Source organism: Lissotriton vulgaris, chromosome 2_1, assembly GCF_964263255.1.
Source record: "Lissotriton vulgaris chromosome 2_1, aLisVul1.2, whole genome shotgun sequence".
Classification (NCBI taxonomy): domain Eukaryota; kingdom Metazoa; phylum Chordata; class Amphibia; order Caudata; family Salamandridae; genus Lissotriton; species Lissotriton vulgaris.
Genome location: NC_141687.1, coordinates 33,925,899 through 33,949,378, shown reverse-complemented (window position 1 = coordinate 33,949,378; position 23,480 = coordinate 33,925,899). Strand labels below are relative to the sequence as shown.

General features: G+C 48.8%; 1 protein-coding gene across 1 annotated transcript in view; it reads left to right on the top strand.

Moving 5' to 3' along the window:
• Window positions 1-2,081: 2,081 nt before the first annotated feature.
• Window positions 2,082-23,480, top strand: part of DNPEP (aspartyl aminopeptidase) — a 381,605-nt gene continuing 360,206 nt past the window's right edge. Inside the window, exon 1 of the mRNA XM_086954396.1 lies at window positions 2,082-2,228. Within this exon, the coding sequence (XP_086810522.1) occupies window positions 2,151-2,228 (78 nt within the window). The 5' untranslated portion in view covers window positions 2,082-2,150. The remainder of the gene's footprint in view (window positions 2,229-23,480) is intronic.

Genomic DNA, 23,480 nt, shown 5'->3' with positions numbered 1-23,480 from the left:
CAGCTAACAATGGGTCCTGATCGGAATTACAATTCGCAGCTAACATCGGGCACTGATCGGAATTACAATATGCAGCTGACAGCGGGCCCTGATCGGAATTACAATACGCAGCTACCATCGGGCACTGATCAGAATTACAATGTACAGCTAACAATAGGTCCTGATCGGAATTACAATGCGCAGCTAACATCGGGCACTGATCGGAATTACAATGTGCAGCTGACAGCGGGTACTGATCAGAATTACAATGTGCAGCTGACATTGGGCACTGATCGGAATTACAATGTGCAGCTAACAATGGGTCCTGATCGGAATTACAATGCGTAGCTAACATCGGGCACTGATCGGAATTACAATATGCAGCTGACAGCGGGCCCTGATCGGAATTACAATACGCAGCTACCATCGGGCACTGATCAGAATTACAATGTGCAGCTAACAATGGGTCCCGATCGGAATTACAATGCGCAACTAACATCGGGCACTGATCGGAATTACAATGTGCAGCTGACAGCGGGTACTGATCGGAACTACAATACGCAGCTACCATCGGGCACTGATCGGAATTACAATGTGCGACTGGCAGCGGGCACTGATTGGAATTACAATATGCAGCTAACAATGGGCACTGATCAGAAAACAAATGTGCAGCTAACAATGGGCGCTGAAAATATTCTCTACTGATGAGGGAGGAATCCCGAAAAACTGGTGTCTAGAGATACGATTTTGAAAGATGGCTTTAGCTGAAAAATAAGATCCTTTGGTGAAAAAACAGAATTACAACCACCAAGACGCTATGGGGTAATGGTGCTGTTACAGGCTATCAGTACGTTAATACCCACTCTCACTAACAATGGGCACTGATTGGAATGATAATGTGCAGCTAACAATGGACGCTGGTCTGAATGACAATGTGTAGCTGACAGCGGCACTGATTGGAATAAGAATGTGCATCTAACAATGGACACTGATCGGAATCACAATGTGCGTCTAACAATGGGCACTGATCGGAATTAGAATGTGCATCTAACAATAGACACTGATCGGAATCACAATGTGCATCTAACACTGGACACTGATTGGAATTAGAATGCGCATCTAACAATGGACACTGATCGGAATCACAATGTGCATTTAACAATGGACACTGATCGGAATCACAATGTGCATCTAACAATGGACACTGATTGGAATTAGAATGTGCATCTAACAATGGACACTGATCGGAATCACAATGTGCATCTAACAATGGACACTGATCGGAATCACAATGTGCATCTAACAATGGACACTGATTGGAATTAGAATGTGCATCTAACAATGGACACTGATCGGAATCACAATGTGCATCTAACAATGGACACTGATCGGAATTAGAATGTGCATCTAACAATGGACACTGATCGGAATCACAATGTGCATCTAACAATGGACACTGATCGGAATCACAATGTGCATCTAACAATGGGGACTGATTGGAATTAGAATGTGCATCTAACAATGGACACTGATCGGAATCACAATGTGCATCTAACAATGGACACTGATCGGAATCACAATGTGCATTTAACAACGGGGACTGATTGGAATTAGAATGTGCAGATTTCGAGTACATTTTATAATTAGAATGTTGAATAAAATTGGTAAATCTCTGCAGAGTCGTTTGTTGGCCATTATGGATTCTTTCTGAAAAGTACAGACAGTCTTTCACGGATCCCTGTAAAAAAAAAGGTGTGTTAAACCCCTGCATTGTGTGTCAGAACAGCAGCGGATTATTCAGCCCCCGAGACGAGTCTCTGGAGAGGGGTGCGTGCACGGCTGGTGACGCCCTCCGAAGTTTCCATCGAAGTTTGCATCAGGGGTGCACTCAGGCAGAATGAAGCGAGGGTGTGTACTGTGGGACGGCCGTGTGCGCCTCCAGGCGCTTCGAGGAATCCGCCGTGTGCGCATCGATGCACAAACACACTGCAGGCGGCCACACCCACCCGCACCAGTGGTGATGGAGGCGGCGGCGGGTGTGTCCCACGCTCACTCGCACACGTCGCACCCGGTCAGTGTCTCAGGAGCTCAGACCCCCGCACCCGGCGCCCCAGCACCAGTGCTGCCCCAGACCCTGCTCCGACAGGACGCGCCGGGATTCACGGGAAGCGATGGCGGCCTCCGCACCACTCAAGCTCCCCCGCCTCGGCAAGAGGGGCTGGGAGGACTACGGCTACTCGGACATCCAGGTGAGTCCCAGCAGAGGCGCAGCTACCGGCCTGTAACCATAGAGAACTGGCTGCCATCATACGCACTGTGTGATCTGCGACAAGTGATCTTCAAGCGTATCATACGCACTGTGTGATCTGCGACAAGTGATCTTCAGACGTGCTCTGCCGCTGCACGGCCGCACGGGCGCCTCTTCTTTACTCACTTTTGATCCACGTGAGCACAAACAATCTGTATTTGTAAGAACCTGCAAATTATGCAGCGGAAGGCCGATTTTATCGGAAGTGTGTTCAATCCATATTTGTGAGGAAAACTGTGTAGCCGCAGAACCACGGGGGTCAGAGCCAGGACAATTGGACTTAGACAATTGAGGGGTAAATTATGCGGCAGTCAGTTGTATATTTGCACACCCTCTCGCTTTGAGGTGACTCAACATGCTTGTACATTTACCTAGCAAAGACACGCAATCAAAACATCCAGCCCCCAGTCAAGAGATCTGGGTTACATCCATCATTCTTTAGCCCACTCTGCCACCCCAGTTCAGACATGGCCATATGCAAATCAGTCTGACCCTGTGCCTCATGGGAACGGTCCAGCCAGAACTGCCAGGCCAGGTCCTCCCTGGACCGGAAGCAAGCATCCAAGGACCGGTTTCGGGGTTTCACCCCTCTTCATCCAGGATAGCTTGATTCCAGTGGCAGAGTGAGCCCACGACCCACGTCTGGGCATACCTGGTGCACTTAGGGCGAGAAAGCAAAAGACACACGATTGATGGACGGAATGCAGAACAAATCAAAACATTCAACCCCAGTCAAGAGATCTGAGTTAAATCCATCATTCGTTTGCACACCATGCCACCCCAGTTTAGACCTGGCCATATGCAAATCAGTCTTGACCCTGTACATTTACCTAAACAAGTTCCAATTCGTTAGAAAATATTTACAGATGTTTTCATTATTAAGAATGAAATCACCCATTCTGCTTACAAACTTCTTGCAATAAAGGACACAACCTTTTTTTCTGGCCAGTCCAGCCATGTTTAGAAACCTGTGATCTGGGGAACGTGACACGTTCATTTGGTGTTCACACCGTGGGGCCGTTTTCAATATTTCAAGCCCCCATTCTCTGTAGCCTTTTAGTTTCGATGGCAAATCTTGTGTCATTCACCCGGAGACCCAACCTGCTGAAATCAGGTGATGGGAGGGATACAGAAAAGAAGTCAAGAATTCCCAAAGACACTTGGACCAGAATCGCTGGTTCACCTGGCAGTACCCCCTTTCTAAGACCTTCGGGGTCCCACATGTAATTGGATGGATTTCCTGTTCCTTCCCCCTCGGAATTACCCATTCCAGAAGTTAGGGTTATATTGACACTCTTTTATATATATTTATTCCTGCAGAATAAGAAACACAAAGGGGCAGATTCTCAATGATTTATTGCGGGGTTATCAGCACTTTATCGCAGCCAAAGTTGCGATAAATGTATCGCCCCATTCACAAGCCAGTGCTAACAGCCCATATCACCAGTTTACCTGCGATAGCAGCTGCAAAAAACATCGCCACTGATGACTCCGGCAACTATCGCTAATGAGATACAGAGTAGGCGTTCCCGTGCAAAAAACCGCAACAACACCACTTCGCAACATTCTCAACGACCAGCCAGATCCACGATAAGATCGCAAAACATGCGATAAGGTGCGTTAGCAGCAGGAATTCAACAGAAGCTCTGACCTGGTGTAAAGTCGGATGACAGCCTGCACCAGAAAAGGGAGCCCAGCCCAGAGCCACAGCTGAAGACAAACAGATGCCATGTAGTTACTGATCATGCAGCTCAGAGCCACAAGAGGAAGACAAAACACCCACCACCACCACCCCCAGGACCCCCCCTAACCACGGGTACCCCTCCCTCTCTGGGAATAGAGACACGTCACATCTACTTCACGAAATCATGTACAAAAAATCCGATTGATGTCACACAGTCACATGTAACATGCATGTGTCATCACAAAAAGGAGCATCACACATTCACCTTCGAAGTACCAGTAAAGATTTATTCGAATAACACAAAAGAACATCGATGAAGACTCACAGCGGCTCTCCTCGGGACACAGCCTGCAAGACGAAAATACAGAAGAGAAGGTGTGTCCTGCACACATCAAGGGACAGAGAGGGAGCGAGGAGAGAGGGAGACAGAGAGAGAGAGAGAGAGAGAGAAAGAGAGGGCCAGAGAGAGGAAGACGGAGAGGGAGAGGAAGACTGAAAGAGAGGGAGAGAGAGAGGAAGAGAGAAAGAGAGGGAGAGAGAGAGGAAGACGGAAAGAGAGGGCGAGGGAGAGAAAGACGGAAAGAGAGGGAGGGAGAGACACAGAGAAAAGAAGAGAGGGACAGTGAGAGAGAGTGCCGACACAGCGCACCCAGGCCTCACTGCTCACCTGCTGCCACCGCTGTGTCTCCAACCACGTGCCCTTATGTACTGCAGTTCACCAGGTCCCTCATCTGAAACAGAGTCCAGATACAAGAATGGCAAAGTACAAACAATTGCACACAACATCTTCACCTGTCCTAGCCCTGCGCACCCAGGCAGCTGCACCGCAGCCCCTCACGCCACCCAGTGGTGCATGACCGCCCCTGCGCACTCAGGCCTCACTGCTTACCTTCCGCCACCGGCATGTCGCAAAGAGGCCCCACCGCGTACCGGTGCAAGCCCCAAGCCAAGAGCCCGCAGACATGGCACTCTCCATATTATGCAGCCCGCTCCATGGGCCACCAGGTCTCACATTTGATTCTGGGTCTTGATTTCGCCATGGCAGAGGACAGACCAGTACACCCAGCATCATCACAGGCTGCACACCCACTCAGCCCTTGATGTGCCACTAACTCTGTGATCTGGGAGGCGACACCATGTGGCGATAGGCCCCCACTGCCCACAGGCTCTGCCCTACACTGCAGACAAATCCTGACCAGTCCAGACCACAAGGACGTGGCACCATCGCAGGCTGCACACCCACTCAGCACTTAAAATGCCCCTACCTCAGTGCACCAAAAGTCACCCTACTGTGGCGGTGTGCCTGTGCCTGTGCCGGCCGCAGTGTATCCGGTGCCACCAAGTCTGTGCCCCGCAAGTCATGGACCCTGTATGATTCAGTATTGTGTTGCAGATAACAGCATGTCACTCCCGGGCCTGGGAATGTGATGTAGCAGGGCCCTAGGCCCTCATGCCTACATGAACACCACACGGATACACCCAGATAGAGAGTGGAAATGGCGTCGAGCACATGCACCAGGCCCTTTTTATTGGCAGGGTCACATGTCCTGTGACACGTGTGCTGGATGGGTGTGGTGTGGGTGTACACCACCAGTGAGGGGTGGCTGTGGCATGCTGACAACTAGACCTGTGACCAGCAGATCACTACAGTGAAGACCTGGGACATGTAGCGTTGTCGTTCCCCCCTGTGAGCATAAGCGGAGAGGAGTGGCCTGGCGTATGCCAGTCCAGCGTAAGGGTCTGAACAATGACCCCGCGGCTCTGGGTGTGGTTCCATCCTGGGATGGACAAGGAAGTAACTAATGCGTGTGTCTCTGTTCAATCAATCAATCAATCATAGCATTTGTAAAGCGCACTACATACCCGTGAGGGTCTCAAGGCGCCAGGGGGTGGGGAGCTGCTACTGTTCGAAGAGCCAGGTCTTGAGGAGTCTCCTGAAGGTTAGGAGGTCTTCGTTCTGCCGTAGGTGGATGGGGAGGGTGATCAACGTCTTGGCGGCGAGGTGGAAAAATGAGCTGCCACTGTCAGTCACTCTTCGGAAGCGGGGGATGGTGGTGAGGGCATGGTCTGCAGAGCGGAGCTGGCGGGCAGGGGTATAGAGGCGGAGTCGGCTCTTGAGGTACGCTGGTCTGGTGTCGTGGAGTGCTTTGTGTGCATGGGTGAGGAGTTTGAAGGTTATCCTCTTGTTGATGGGGAGCCAGTGCAGGTCTTTCAGGTGGGGTGTGATGTGGCTGCGGCAGGGGATGTCGAGGATCAGGCGTGCGGAGGCATTCTGGATGCGTTGTAGTCGTACCAGGAGATTGGCCTGGTGCTCCTGCGTAGTGTGCGTTGCCGTAGTCCAGTCTGCTGCTGACGAGGGCCTGGGTGATTGTCTTTTTAGTTTCGGTGGGGATCCACTTGAAGATCCTGCAAAGCATGCAAAGGGTGTTGAAGCAGGAGGAGGAGACTGCGTTGACCTGCTTTGTCATGGAGAGTGTGGAGTCGAGGATGATCCCCAGGTTTCATGTGTGGTCGGTGGGTGTAGGGGGTGCTCCTAGTGCCATCGGCCACCATTAGTCATCCCAGGTCGAGGGGATGGAACCGCGGATGAAGACCTCCGTCTTGTGCCTTTGACTTCTGTGCTTATACAGTGCTGAGATGTTGCATACTTGGGTGCATTGGTCTCTTGGTGGGATTGGGGGGTCTGGGGCATGGTTTGTCAGCAGATGTTCTCAGCTGAATGGTACATGTGTGCCATTGAGCCCATTTCCCCCGTCCCCCCAGTCCCTGGTTGTTACTCACCCTGCTGCTGTTGTGTCTGGTCCTGTTGAGCAGTGCCTGCCCCCCAACTCCTGCCACCTTCTTCCCACTGATGACTGTGGACACCATTTCACCCATATCCTCCAGCTCCTCCTGTGGCGCTGTACTCCCACCTCCAGTCTGCATTGCTGCCTTCCGGTTGTTGGCGAGTTTCAGCTTGGTTTTGCACTTTACATCATTCCAGCGCCTCCTGACCTTTTCCAATGTCCTCTTCAGCACTCTGACTGCATTCACCTTGTCCACGATGGACTGCCATAGTCCATATTTAGTTGGCAATGACACAGTAGAGGTGACGAACAGTTGTTGATGGTGTTCTACCACCTCTGTTATCAATATCCTGTTTTTCTGTGGACTGAACCGCTTCTTCCTACTCTCCTCCTTGCCCTTCGCTGACCCCGAGGTCCCAGGCTGTACCTCCGGGGGGGCTAGTGGGGTTCAGATTGTCCTCCGTACTTACTCCGGGAACATCCATTGTGCTTCGCTGTTGTTTGGCATTTGTTTTTTTTGTTTTATCTACTTTTATGGTGATTTTTCCTGCCTGATGTGAGTGATATGCAGGCCTGTCACTGTTTTTTGCTGATTTTTTATCGCGATTGGCCTCATCACATTTTTTTTTGCATTCGTGTTTCACATTTTTACGGCGTCGCATTGTTTTTAACGCGGTCATTTGACGCGTTATCTGGAGACTATCACATGGTACCGCCGTGTTGTGAATACTTAGTTAACACAGAGTAATTTTCCTGCGATAGACTGCGATGTTGAAAGTTGCATTATTAATTTTGCAATGGTTATCACAGGTTCTTGAGAATATCCCCAAACACTGCAACTCAAATAGTGCAAAATTGGGATATTAACACCATCTGTGCTGGGGATATTAACACCGTCTGTGCTGGGGATATTAACACAGTCTGTGCTGGGGATATTAAACACCGTCTGCATGGGGGATATTAACACCCTCTGCAGTAGGGATATTAATACCATCTGCATGGGGGATATTAAACACAGTCTACAGTGGGGATATTAACACCATCGGTATTTGGGACATTAACACCATCTGCTTTGGGGATATTAACACCGTCTGCATTGGAGCTATTATCGCCATCTGCATTGGGGATATTAAAACCGTCTGCAGTTGGATATTAACACCGTTTGCAGTTGGATATTAACACCTTCTGCATTTGGGATATTAACACCGTCTGCAGTTGGATATTAACACCGTCAGCGTTGGGGATATTAATATCTTCTACATGGGGGATATTAACTCCGTCTGCATTTGGGATATTAACACCGTCTGCATTGGGTATATTAACATTGTCTACATGGGGGATATTAACACCGTATGCAATAGATATTACACCATCTGCAGTTGTATATTAACACCGTCTGCATTTGGGATATTAACACCATCTGCATTGGGGATATTAACATCATCTGCATTGGGGATATTAACACCATCTGCATGGGGGATATTAACATCATCTGCATTGGGGATATTAACATCGTCTTCGTGGGGGATATTAACACCGTCTGCTGTTGGATATTAACACCGTCTGTAGTTGGATATTAACACCGTCTGCAGTTGGATATTAACACCATCTGCAGTTGGATATTAACACCATCTGCATGGGGGCTATTATCGCCTTCTGCATCGGGGATATTACCGCCGTCTGCATGGGGGATATTAACACCGTCTGCAGTTGGATAATAACACCGTCTGCAGTTGGATATTAACACCGTCTGCAGTTGATTATTAACACCGTCTGCATTGGGGCTATTATCGCCTTCTGCATCGGGGATATTACCGCCGTCTGCATGGGGAATATTAACACTGTCTTCAGTTGGATATTAACATCGTCTGCAGTTGGATATTAACACCGTCTGCAGTTGGATATTAACACCGTCTGCATTGGGGCTATTATCACCTTCTGCATCGGGATATTAACGCAAACTGCATGGGGGATATTAACACCATCTGCATTGGGGATATTAACACCGTCTGCATTGGGATATTAACACCGTCTGCAGTTGGATATTAACACCGTCTGCAGTTGGATATTAACACCATCCTCAGTTGGATATTGACACCATCTGCAGTTGGATATTAACACTGTCTGCATGGGGGATATTAACACCATCTGCATTGGGGATATTAACGCCGTCTGCATGGGGGATATTAACACCGTCTGCAGTTGGATACTAACACCGTCTGCAGTTGGATATTAACACCATCTGCAGTTGGATATTAACACCATCCGCAGTTGGATATTAACACCATCTGCAGTTGGATATTAACACCATCCGCAGTTGGATATTAACACCATCCGCAGTTGGATATTGACACCATCTGCAGTTGGATATTAACACTGTCTGCATGGGGGATATTAACACCATCTGCATTGGGGATATTAACGCCGTCTGCATGGGGGATATTAACACCATCTGCAGTTGGATACTAACACCGTCTGCAGTTGGATATTAACACCATCTGCAGTTGGATATTAACACCATCCGCAGTTGGATATTAACACCATCTGCAGTTGGATATTAACACCATCCGCAGTTGGATATTAACACCATCCGCAGTTGGATATTAACACCGTCTGCATTGGGGCTATTATCGCCTTCTGCATCGGGGATATTAACTCCGTCTGCATGGGGGATATTAGCACCATCTGCATTGGGGATATTAACACCGTCTGCATTGGGGATATTAACACCGTCTGCAGTTGGATATTAACACCGTCTGCAGTTGGATATTAACACCATCCGCAGTTGGATATTAACACCATCCGCAGTTGGATATTAACACCATCCGCAGTTGGATATTAACACCATCCGCAGTTGGATATTAACACCGTCTGCAGTTGGATATTAACACCGTCTGCAGTTGGATATTAACACCGTCTGCAGTTGGATATTAACACCGTCTGCATGGGGGATAATAACACCATCTGCATTGGGGATATTAACACTGTCTGCATTGGGGATATTAACACCGTCTGCAGTTGGATATTAACACCGTCTGCAGTTGGATATTAACACCATCCTCAGTTGGATAATAACACCATCCGCAGTTGGATATTAACACCATCCGCAGTTGGATATTAACACCATTCGCAGTTGGATATTAACACCGTCTGCATTGGGGCTATTATCGCCTTCTGCATCGGGGATATTAACTCCGTCTGCATGGGGGATATTAGCACCATCTGCATTGGGGATATTAACACCGTCTGCATTGGGGATATTAACACCGTCTGCAGTTGGATATTAACACCGTCTGCAGTTGGATATTAACACCATCCGCAGTTGGATATTAACACCATCCGCAGTTGGATATTAACACCATCCGCAGTTGGATATTAACACCATCCGCAGTTGGATATTAACACCGTCTGCAGTTGGATATTAACACCGTCTGCAGTTGGATATTAACACCGTCTGCAGTTGGATATTAACACCGTCTGCATTGGGGCTATTATCGCCTTCTGCATCTGGGATATTAACGCCGTCTGTATGGGGGATATTAACTCCAGGTGCATTGGGGCTATTATCACCATCTGCAAAGGGAATATTGACAACATATTGAAAGAATGTCTCATATTGGAATTCTTAATTGATAATCAGTACAAAAGGGAGCCGCCACATCTGCAGATCCTAATCATGTTTGATTCACTAGACCCGAGGGATTTACTTGTCCCTGATCTAAACTTCTATCCTTGGAAGAGTCCTTATGAGAGTCAAGCTTGTATCTGGATTTGTTTTTACATATCCTACTTATAATCTTTAAATACAGAGAAGCGGCATCATGCCACAACATTCTTCTGTGAGGTTCTGTGTGTGGCAGGTCATTTCAACCATGCATGTAAAGCTGGAGACCACATTGGATCTATCTGTTATTCAGGACCAGCATGAAATGGGCAGAGTGGATGGGGTAGGAGTATCTATGAAGCCTGCAGGCAGGTGTTTTTTGTGGGAGAGCAACAGACATTAGGTCCATCGCCCTTATGAACAGAAGACCGCCACATTCAGAGATCACCGCTAGCCCTGGGCAGTCTCTGTACCTTTAAAGGCGCTGCTGTCTAGGTGGTTCCTCTGAAGATGCCAAAGGTTTGGTGGATGGCTTCTACCGGTATTCATGACCGCCCACTGGACTCTTTGTTTTTCAAAAACAAGTCCCCAATGCAGGAGTTTGCTTTTGAAAATAAACAATTAATGGCTCACACATTCTGGAAGCTTGTTCCCTTGGTGTGGGAGGGGGGTTCATTATTTTTAATTTATGTTTATCACTGCCATGTTTTTCCTGGCAACGATGGGTAGAATAAACATGATATCAAACTGTCAGTCCTAAATAAGGAGGTAGTCGATGCATTACTCCAAAAAGCAGAAGTCCGTTAGGTTTTTGGAATAAACTTTCTCTCAACAAAGACAACAGGTGGGTGGACCAGTGGTTTGGCAGACAGGGTCCTCCATCATGTTTGTCCATTAAACTCTAAATTAGGCTATTTGCTTTTAATCTCAACTTCTCTCTCTAAGCCACGGGTACTCAGTAGGGCCCGCGGGCCGCCCCCGGTAAGCCTTCCTTAGTGGCCTGCGGATCTTGCTGACATTGTACCTGTTTTTAAAAAAAACAATTTTTATAGAGTGTCAGCAAATACCCCCGCAGCAGCACGACTCCGAGACACTCTGCTCTATGGGGGCTGGGCGATTCACGACAAAGCCTCATTAACAAGTAAAGGGTCTTTTAAAGAACTGTGAAGTACTCGGTGCGGCTGTGTGTGTGCCCAGGAGGCTGGGGTGAGGTGACAGAGGGTGACAGACCGAGCGTTACAGACAGAGGGAGACAGACAGAGGGAGATAGAGGGAGGAAGACAGAGGGAGGGAGACAGAGGGAGAGACAGGGGGAGGGAAGCAGAGGGACGGAGACAGAGACGGAGACAGAGGGCAACAAACAGAGGGAGAGAGAGGGAGGGAGACAGAGGAAGGAGGCAGACAGAGGGAGACAGTCAGAGACAGACAGAGGGAGATAGAGGGAGGGAGACAGAGCAAGAGAGAGGGAGGAATACAGAGGGAGACAGAGAGAGGGAGGGAGACAGACAGAGTGAGTGAGACAGAGGGAGGCAGAGAGAGAGGGAGAGAGATAGAGAGGGGGAGGTAACAGAGAGAGAGGGAGACAGAGAGAGAGAGGGAGGGAGACAGAGATAGACAGAGATAGAGACAGACATAGACATGGACAGACAGAGGCATAGACAGGGACAGGGGCACACAGACAGAGGCAGAGACAGAGAAACGGAAAGGGAGACAGAGGGAGGGAGACAGGGACAGACAAACAGATGGGGACAGGGACAGACAGATAGTGGTAGAGACTGAGACAGGAAGAGACAGAGAGGCAGAGAGACAGAGAGGGAGTGTAAGAAATTAATAGGAGATCCAAGAAATCCAAGATAAAATCCAAGATTTATTAATCTGCAGCACAGTACTTCCTCTCTCCAAGTTGTCAGTCCCAGTTACAACATTTCAGTTCATAACAATTCTAATGGAATCTAACAGACAGTGTGCATGAGCAGATCATAAGAAGCATTCTATCTAAAAGGGAAATATGTACAAAATGGAATCATGAATTAAAAGGGAAATATGTATGGATAAGAATATAACACATTTTCCCCCTTAAAGAAATTAAGAGTCAATTTTAACATTTCTACTTCTAAGTATAAGAAACAAATCAAGATACACATTTAGATACCCTTCTGACATTCCATCTCTTTCCATCCTGTGTAACCACACTATTGTGATAAACCCTCACAACTTTCATAGGTTTACCAAATTTCGTCTCACCTTTGGTTACATAACCTGGCTTACGAATCCTAACAACATCTCCTACAAAGAAAGCAGGTTGTTTAACCGTCATCCTGGTATCATAATCACGTTTGTATTTGTCTTGTTTTTGTTCCACTCTCTCAGCCACATCTTTGACACTCAAATCAACCTTTTGATGGTCAACATTCTTTTTGAACCACCAAGGACACAAGCAAGATACAGGATCCCTACCCTTCAGCAGGCGAAAAGGAGAAACTTCAGTTGTGGCATGAGGTGTTATACGATATAACCACAATTTCTCCCTCAATTTTTCTTTCCACATTCCACCAGACTTCCGAGCCCATATTATATCTTGTTTGAGCACCCTGTTATATCTCTCCACTAGTCCATTACCCTGTGGTTCATACAAAGCAGTGGTGCAATGCTTTATACCATAAGTATTCAAAAACTCTGACATCTCTGAGGATTTGAATTGTACACCGTTGTCAGATACAATGCTTTCAGGAAAACCTTCTCTTGAAAAAATCTCTCTCAAAAATAAAATAACACTATCAGTGTTAGGATGAGGTACTAGTTTGACCTCAGGCCACTTGGAGTGATAATCCACTGCAACAATAGCAAATCTACACTCCTGTGGTAAAAAATTTAATGGACCAGCAATGTCAATCCCTAACTTCTGCCACGGATGATCTGGCCATTTCACTGGAACCAAAGGTGCAGGATCACACTTGCACGTCTTATCACTTTCAATGCATTCAGGACATTCTCTAACAAACTTATCTACCAGCATATCTACTCCAGGCCACCAGAAGTTAGATCTAATCAATCTTTTCATAGATGACATTCCCATGTGACACTCATGGCTCATTTGTAAAATAACGTTTCTAACATTCACAGGTGGAATACACTTTCCAGCTCTGAATAAAAGGTTACCTTCAATGCCCAATTCATCAGCAATATTGTAGAAGGGCATAATTTCAGCAGGAATGTGTTCCTTAGAAGGCCACCCCAAATTTATATAGTCTCTCACTTTGCACAATATATCATCTTCATTCATGCTTTTCATCCACAAATCTTCTGAAATGACATTGTATTTTCCTGATAACAGTTCAGAAATACTAGTTACAACTTCAGTATCTTCATCATCTCCAGTACAAGGATATGGCAACCTTGACAAACAATCTGCTGTTACATTCAGTTTTCCTGGTACATATTCTATATCAAAGCTATATTCCTGCAAACGTGACATCAATCTAGCAATACGAGCTGTTGCATTTAAACCTCCTCCGGGTGAAAGAATACTCACTAACGGTTTATGATCAGTACGTATCAAAAACCTTGCACCCCAAATGTAATTCCGAAAGTGTTCAACACCCCATACGCATCCCAACAATTCTTTTTCTACGACGGCATACCGCCTTTCAGTTTGATTCAAAGATCTTGACGCGAAAGCAACATTCCAATCTTCCTTGCCTGAACGTTGTGAAAGCATTCTGTTCCATGGAATGGGAGGGTCACCTTTACTTTGCAAAAATTGTGAAGGAGGATCAAACTGCATTGTTAATCAGTAAACACAATTAGCCCAAAATTGAACAATAGAAACGAGATGAAAGTGAAATAAAAATAAAATGAAACAATGTACTAAAATATTGTTAGTAAATTAGATACTAGTTCATGAGTACACAAGCTGTGTACATCAGCGATATTCCACTTCAGTGAAATTGAAGGAAAAGGCACTATGTGTAAGTCTTGCCTATACGTAGTTGTAGTGGAATAAGCTTGAACACAAGTTGGTAAAAAGTCTTTAACTCCTTGTCGTTAAAATACCTTCAATTATAGTCCCGTTGCGTAGAAACTCTTATTTCATGGAAAATGTAACACCAGAGGCTTCAGAAGAGCACGCAATGCTTGGCAGCGCTTGTACTATTTTCAGAGGTAAACAAATATGGCCAGAGGCTTCAGAAGAGCGCGCAATGCTCGGCAGCGCTCGTACGATTCTCAGAGGTAAACAAATATGGCCGCTGCTCACGCGTTACGCATTACGTCACGCGTCACATGATACTCGGCATCTGTATCCATGGTAACGGCTCCTCGCTCACGGCGGTGCATGGAAACTGCAGCTTCACGATCTTGTTCGCGTGTCACTTTCAAAGATAAACACCAGCGAAATAAAGGTTATTTAGTTGAAAATCGTGGAATTCTGCAGCAAAGACTTACAGTGATCGTAGTTTCAGCGAAGTCCAGCGTTTTCCACCATGCAGTCTCAAACAATAAGATTTATTAATCTGCAGCACAGTACTTCCTCTCTCCAAGTTGTCAGTCCCAGTTACAACATTTCAGTTCATAACAATTCTAATGGAATCTAACAGACAGTGTGCATGAGCAGATAATAAGAAGCATTCTATCTAAAAGGGAAATATGTACAAAATGGAATCATGAATTAAAAGGGAAATATGTATGGATAAGAATATAACAGGGAGATTTAGAGGGAGGCCTGTGTTCAACCTCATGGTCACAATTTTTTGTTGTTGTAGCCCTACTCCCTCTGACCCCGCCCCCACCAGTGCGGCTCTAGGCCACAAACCACACTGTAAATTTGGCCCCCTGGAAGAAAGTTTGTGAGTACCCATGCTCTAAGCAGACAGTGTGGTCTTGGGCAATCACATTTTGAATATATTACTTTGCTCATGTGTTTTCTACAAGTTTGGGGGTATTTGGAATTAAGGATTAAGAATGTGATACTTGGGTGGGCGTGGCTTTGGAGTCCGCCGCACCTTAGCCGAGCTACAGCGCCATCAGCCTGTGAGGGCAACAATCCTGGACTCTCTGGGGGCTGTAGTTTGGTCAGGTCAGTGCAGGGAGAACCAGGGATCCCTGCAACCCAAGTTGTGGGAGGACGAAGTGGGAGAAATGGAGTCACTTAGCAGCCAGACTGCAGCAACATGTCAGCCGCCACATCGCTCCTGGGCCGCCCCGGAAGGAAGGAGGAGGACACGAGGCATCCGGCGCTTGGGACAGCAAGCATGGTGGACTCCCCAGCACCCCTCTGCAGACACTGGGATTTGAGCCTGAGGGGTGGCGGTGTGATTGGGGTGAGCTGCCTCCCCCTGTTAAAGGGCACTGGTCTGTATTGGGCACCATGGTGGGAGAGGATGCGGTCCATCGGCTAGACTGCCGACTTTGGTGCTGGAAACCAGGGTTCGAGCCTTGGGGTCGCATCCACATCCTGTGATTCTTGGTAAATCACTTCATCTCCTCGTACCTGAATGTGTAATGTAAATATGGTGCTCATGTAAACCGCTCCAATACCTTCGGGTCGAGTTCGCGCTATATAAATATGCAAAAAATAAAATAAAAATGGTGAAGTTCATGATGGCTGCACCTTCTCGAGTGGGGTTTGTGTAGCCCCCCCCGGAGAGGAGGTGCTCCTGGGTGTTGCCCTGTGTGAGAAGGCCTGATGCCCAGAGTGGCTGCCCAAGCTCTGCTCAAGACATGTCAACAAACAGCACAGCTCGCTGCCTACTTCATATACGATTATGCGCCAAGATGTGCCTACGAGGATGAGTCGTGCACTATATCCAGACTCAAATACCATAACATAGCTGGTGAGGAGCGCCAGGTGGGGGCGCTCGTGTCCAGGACTGGGGGCTGTTGTTGCTGAAGGGGAGGTTTCACTCCAAGGTGCACTTCTGAGCCCAGCAGTGGTGGCCGGGGCGGTGAAAGGCGGGTCTGGGTAAGGCGTGAAGCGATGGCTGGTGGGTCTTGCGTAAAACCACCCCTCAAGGAGAGTGTGCCAGAGAGGAGGTGAAGGGCTGCCAGGGTGAGGCGTCAGTGGCGGGGATTTGCCACCATGGAGTGCGGGCGGTCCAGATTTCCTGGCACCCAGTTCATGACAGGGACAGTCTTCCCAGCCCTTTCCACTGCTTGAGGACTCAGAGGCACAACCTTGTCCCCAAGATAAATTAATAAACAAGAACACTCCGAGACCTGCGGCGGCCGGTCCAAGAACAGATTCCATATTTTACTTCCATATTTTACCCCTTATTCTACTACCCTGAGGGAAGACCCCTTATTTTATTCCCTTTTAGGGCCAGAGGATAGAGGCCCGAGGACAGATTCCTTATTTTACTCCCCTGTCCGAGGACAGACTCCTTATTTTACACCGTGTCCGTTGACAGACATGGGGCCATATTATCAAGAACGGCGATAACATTATTGCCTCTTTAGCGGCAGGAAACTGCTCCTAACGCGGCGATAAGGGGCTTGATAATACGCCCTTGTGAATTCCAATAGAAGCCCAGGTTTGATGTCCTTCCCCCCAGAGCCTGGGCTTCGATTGGAATTCTCTAGAGTGTATTATCAAGCCCCTTCTCGCCTCTTTAACTGCAGTTTCCTGACGCTAAAGTGGCGATATTGTTATCCCCATTCTTGATGATATGGCCCTTACTATTTTACTGCATTTTACTCCCCTGTCTGAGGACAGACCCCTTATTATACTTCCCCGTCTGAGGACAGCCTCTTTATTTGATGCCCCTATGCCAGGACAGACCCCTTATTTTACTCTCTTTTACTCCCCTGTCCAAAGAAGGCTCATTTCACTCCCCTGTCTGAGGCCAGACCCCTTATCTTAACTCCTTATTATACGAGCGCTAAATGCGTCTGAAGCTCTCTCCTGCCGTCACCATGTTCTTGTCTCGGGACCCTAAAGATTCATGGAACTCAATGTCCTGCGGTAATCATACACAGCATCATAAAGAAGGCATTAAAAATAGGCAGTGCTCCACCGCGTTAATGGTCGCCTAATTTGGAAACACGAGGCGCATATTTACAAGCCCTGTCGCATTCTGCAGCGCACATGGAATGAGGAATTTCCCTCTCAGGATTATTTTTGTGCAGGAAACACCATCCTGTCTGCAGATTTTTTCCAATATGGCGCATTCCTGCCTTTTCTCTGTAATGCAGCGTGTTATTGTGACCCAACTGTTCTGTGTTCTCTCTGTCGTGCTCAGAAGTCTGAGGGCCTGGTTTTAATTTTATATCTGTCAGTGTAGAGCAGGACATTACGCGACCCACCCTCATGGACTTCCACCCATTATTTAGCAATCAACACTGGCCCCGGGGTGGTCTCTGTGCCTTCAGAGGAACCCCCGACTATCGCCCACAAAACCCAGTCTGCCTGGGCAGGGATGTAGGGCAAACCTTCCCAGCTCTGCCCCTCTCTTCAGGTGGCACCAGTGAGCCAGCCTGGGCTCTCTCGACTCCTGGCACCCATCTGCTTCTGCACTACCATCCTGCCCACAGGGCCCGACGGAGCTGCCTGATCCCCTGCAGGCCAGCTAGGAACCAGCACTGCCTCTCCATCCATTTTACAGGTCCTGCTTTTACCCACCTGACTCCCTTTTTCCCCTCCCAGTTAACTTCCTTTCCTGTACTCTTTTCTCCGCCATCTTCCCCTGCATCCCCTCAGTGCTCCCCATACTTTTCTGCCCCTCTGCCCGTCCCACCCTCCTCTCCATCTGGCTCTCTCCTCTCCAGTATCTTCCAAAGGAGTGGACCCCTGCCCGTCGGCATCACCTGTGGGGTCACCTGTGGGGTCAGCCCAGCCACAGCGGCCCCTGTGCCACCCTGCTCTATCACCCCGCCAAGCCTCTCGTCTCCACTCACCCTTCTCTGTCCAACTGCTGCCCGGGCATGACCCGGGTGGGTGGCATACTCCCCTCAAGGCCTGGGATGCTGCCGCCAATCTCGCCACTTCCTACGATAACCTACCCACCTTCACCGGGCACCCTGTGCTTTCAGTCCCTACAGAGCCCCCGTTAGACCCCTGTGCTCCCCAGTCCCTGCTGAGCCCTCTTCCTGTAGACCCTGTGCTCTCAGTCCCTGCTTAGCCCCCCTCCTGTAGACCCTGTGCTCTCAGTCCCTGCTGAGCCCCCTCCTGTAGACCCCGTGCTCTCAGTCCCTGCTGAGCCCTCTTCCTGTAGACCCTGTGCTCTCAGTCCCTGCTGACCTCTCCTCCTGTAGACCCTGTGCTCTCAGTCCCTGCTGAGCCCCCTCCTGTAGACCCCGTGCTCTCAGTCCCTGCTGAGCCCTCTTCCTGTAGACCCTGTGCTCTCAGTCCCTGCTGACCTCTCCTCCTGTAGACCCCGTGCTCTCAGTCCCTGCTGAGCCCCCCTCCTGTAGACCTGCGCCTCTTGATTGGTCCCACTGGCCCCATAATCCGAGACCCACTGCGGCCACCACCTCTTTTTACTAGGATTTGCAGAGATGAGTATTGTTTAATTCCTCACTTTAGGATGAAGCGCGTCACTTTAATATGTTTTTCATTGTCATTGTCATGTACTTGCTATTTCTATAAATAGTGGAGCTTCATTCTAGCCTGTTCCTTTTTAGGTCGAGCCTGGGTCCACGCACATGCATACCGTGGCAGCACGTGCAGTGAGCGCCCTCGCTTCCTGGTCCACAGGGCAAGGGGGGCTACCAGTGGCTGGAGCACAGGGCGCTGCTCTAGGTAGGGACCGGTGCCTGCTGGCGCCCTTTTAAACATGGGGGGTCATTTATAGCGTTTTGCTGCAGGGCGGAGCCACGAGGCTTTGCTGCGCTGCCGCGCATCAATGGAAAAGGGCGGGAATGCACCGTATCTATGGGATACATTCCCGCCCTCTTTACTGTGCTGGGGCACGAATGGGTGCCTTGTGCCAACACAGGCACCTGTGCACCCTGGCACCAGAGGCATGCTCCCTGTTCTATGTGGGCTGCTTTCTGCTGCACAAATAGAAAGAGTAAAAAGCAAGGAGAAATAAAGTTAATCCTCCTCGTTACACCACCCCTGGGGAGGCGGATAGTTTTTACGCATTCAGATTTATGCTGTGGTGTAAATCTGTACAAAAGGGGGCGGTGATGGACGGAGCATCTGAACCAATAAAACACTCACACGCAGTCAACAGATCTGGGTTTAATCCATCACCGTTCTTTAGCCCACTCTGCCACCCCAGTTCAGACATGGCCATATGCAAATCAGTCTGACCCTGTGCCTCATGGGACAGTCCAGCCCGAACTGCCTGCTAAGGTGTAAATCTGGGATTGTGTCAAAACCCAAGGCCACTGCGTGTGAACACCCACTGCGACACCCATTGAATGTCTTCCTGACAGTGTGAGGCAGCGCCATGACTTGTGCTGCGTTGCATTACAGTATCTCCTCTAGGCCATGAAAAGCCATTCAGGTTGTCTTTGCGTGCCTCGTAGATATGGGTCTGCTCTCTGCGTCGCGTGGCCTCGTAGATATGGGTCTGCTCTCTGCGTCGCGTGGCCTCGTAGATAGGGGTCTGCTCTCTGCGTCGCCGGGGTGTAAAACAAAGTGATGCTTCGGCGGCCCCCGGGGCTTGTAAATAAGCCTCCCATTGTAGAAACAAATGGTTTTAAAGTGTGTGCACTCACAATGCCTTCCCTAAAGCAGTTTTAAAACTCAATTGGATATTTAAAAGTGAAGCGATGCAGTGACAATGACAGAAACAAGCGCAAAACAATGGAATATGAGTAGTTTTTCAAAGGGACATGTATGTGTGCAAGTTTATGAAAATATTGTTAATTTGGGCAGTTTGTTTCAATAATGGGCTACAAAAGCTAACAGACACAAAACAAAAGGAGAATCAAAGAAAAATGAGCACAACGGAAGCCAATGCCCACATGGCTTCCGCAGAGACGAAGTAAGGCCCTTAGATTGACAATCTTAGCAGGAACTGATCATCTCTGTGGGAAATGACTAGGGTGAGTCGTATAATCTGCCAGGGCATCAGTACGTGGGTGCTGCAGGAATTAAAGTGTCCACTTAGTATGAAGAAGGTGTGCTTGTCGGTCTTGTGGCCTAAGTCTCTTTTGAGAAGCCACAACGTTGAGGGGGATATTCACAAGGACTCAACCCCGATTAATCCCCACCTTAGCGCATCAAAAGTGGAGATAGATTTAGCACCCCATTCACGAGATGGTGCAAACTGCAGACATCGCCTCTATTTCTGCGATAACTGCCCCAAAATGTATCTCCACGGTGGACGCCACCAACTAACTCTAATGAGATGAAGAGTAGGCGTTCCCGTGCAAAAATACATGAAAAAACACCAACACCACTTTCACAACGAACTGCCAGATCTGCAAAGCAAACCAAAAACAGACGATAAGTTGCGGTAGCAGCAGGGAATTAACACCTGCCTTTTGCTGGTGTTAAGCAGGACGGCTACCCACAGCATGAAAGAGAGCCCAGCCAAGAGCTACACCTGAAGACCCACAGATGCCATGGAGACAATGATCATGCACCGTGGATACCCATGAGGGCCACAACACCCACCGCCACCACCCCCAGGCCCCCCGAACTCCCTGGACATACACATACTGTGCACGACACAAGAGCTGCAACAACCGCATGATGACGCACAGTGCCAAAAGAGATACACACATGTGTGGCCAGAAGAATTAGAAACAGTCACACAGCACTGAAGTAACAACCAAAAACTTTATTGAAACACAACACAAAACACCAATGCGGAAGACTCCTGTCGTGCCCGTCAGGGACAATCTCGACGTCACAGCCTGGAATAGAAAGCACAAAATCAGGACGTGTGTCATGCGCACATCAAAGGAGCAAGACACAGACAGACAGAGAAGGAAAGTGAGCCAGAGAGAGAAAGAGAGGGAAGGAAGGAAAGGAAGGGAGAGAGTGAGAGAGAGAGAGGGAAGGGAGAGAGAGTGAGGGAAGGGAGAGGGAGTGAGAGAGAGACAGAAGGGAGAGGGAGTGAGAGAGAGGGAAGGGAGAGAGACTGAGAGAGAGGGAAGGGAGAGAGAGTGAGAGGGAAGGGAGAGATAGTGAGACACCGCCAGCCCTGCGCACACAGGACCCACTGTTCCCCTGCTGCCACCGGTGAGTCCATCAGTAGGCACACCACATGCCTGGGCGAGCTCCAGGCCCGGTCATGACACCATGGCAAGGTCCACATCATGCGGGCCCGCCCCGTGGCGCAGCAGGTCCCAAACATGACAGTGAGTCCTGAGTCATCAATGGCGGAGACCACATCAAGGCACTCGTCAATGCAGGCCACTAACCCTGTGCAACGCCAGTCAGCGCCACGTGGGGGTAGGCCCATGTAAGCCGCAAGTCTTCGGGTCCCACTAACCCTGTGCAACGCCAGTCAGCGACACGTGGTGGTAGGCCCGTGTAGGCTGCAAGGTTTCTGGTGCCACTAACCCTGTGCAAAGCCAGTCAGCCCCTCGTAGTGGTAGGCCCGTGTAGGCCACAAGGCCTCCGGTGCCACCAACCCTGTGCTTAACAACTCATGGACCCTTTATGATTGAGTAGCGTGGAGCGTCTGCCATCCAGTCACCACCGGCAGAGGGGAATGTGACGTTGTTGGGCCCTTATATTTGAGGGGTCACATGGCCTGTGATGCCTGTGCCGGATGAGTGTGGTGTACGTGCAAACCTGCCCTCGGGGAGTGTCCGTGACATGCTGACAACTAGACCAGTGACCTGCACACCACCAGCGAGTACCCCTGCAACAGCTGCTATGTGGGCCCCCCCTCGACGTAAGTGGAGTGGTCGGGCCTGGCATATGCCGGACGAGCGCAGGGCTTGCAGCAATGACTCGGGGGCTTTGGGCGGGGTTCAGTCCATGTCTGGACAAGGAAGTGACTAATGCGTGTGTCCCTGTCGTAGTGTCACCGGCACCCGGAACACAATAGGCGATGTAGCACACGGTGACTGGCATCCCACTAGATGAGCATCATTGGCGTAAGGGTAACCACTGCCACTACATTCATCCACACATTCATACATGAATGATAAAAGACATGACACAGCAGTGCATTACTGGATGTTTATTGCACATCCAGTGAGGTTTTGAAGCAGGAGCTGTACAGGGCCATGCCAAGCACACTTCACAAAATGGGCCAGCCAGAGTCCATCCAGGGATGACCAGTTCTGCGGAAGAGGAAGGGTACAGTCCACAGTCTGGTCTCAGTGTTGATGTAAATAATTAATTTACTCTCTTAATTTCTATGTAGGTAAGTACTTAATTAATGATAACTCAATCAGAATGAAGGAAAACAGAGTCCGTGGTGTAAGAGTTTCTAAGGGTTTTATTCCTCATAAAGGAATCAGGATATCATGTTCTGACCACCACACAGGGTGTCAGAAGGGATAGATGAGCGCGCTCACGTTTATTGACAATACATAGCTTATATACTTGATTTACATCATTATGTTCAATGTAAGAGGCGTAACAGCTGAGAGAAAACAAGATAACAGTATACACGTGGTACTAGTACATCATCAAGAGGCGTAAACTAGGCGTAAACTAGGGGTGTGTGCTAGAAACGTCACTGATAGGTGACGCAAATGGGTGGCACCAAGGGGTGGTGCTAACAGAATGTTGCAATGTCAGCAGAAATCGGAAGCTTGGATGCGCGCGCAGCTGCATGACGTGTGATAGACGGGGTGCAGGGGACTTGACATTTACACTGACGGAAAGAGACAGAAGTCTGGCATGTCAGATCAACTTGTGCTTCTATCATATCTGATATCTGATGTTTAGGAACTAAGCTATCTGGGCAGAAAGGTCTCTAGAGCAGAAGCTATTCTATACTTGCTGTGAGTGCGTGTATAAGCGCCTGAGTGTCTGTATGAGAAGCGTGGGGGCATGGGGCCTTCCATGGAAGCATGGCAACAGAGGCTATGAATTACTTGCATAAAGACAGGTCGGCCCTTTAGCCCTGTAACTGAGGAAGGATGTTTACTGAAACTAGCAGGCTGGAATGTATCTTCGGGGAGGAAAACAGATAACTCGAAGGTTATAGTCAATCTTGGCAGGCAGCAGGCTGAGCTGAGCACGGAGGGCCGCGCTAGAAGTAA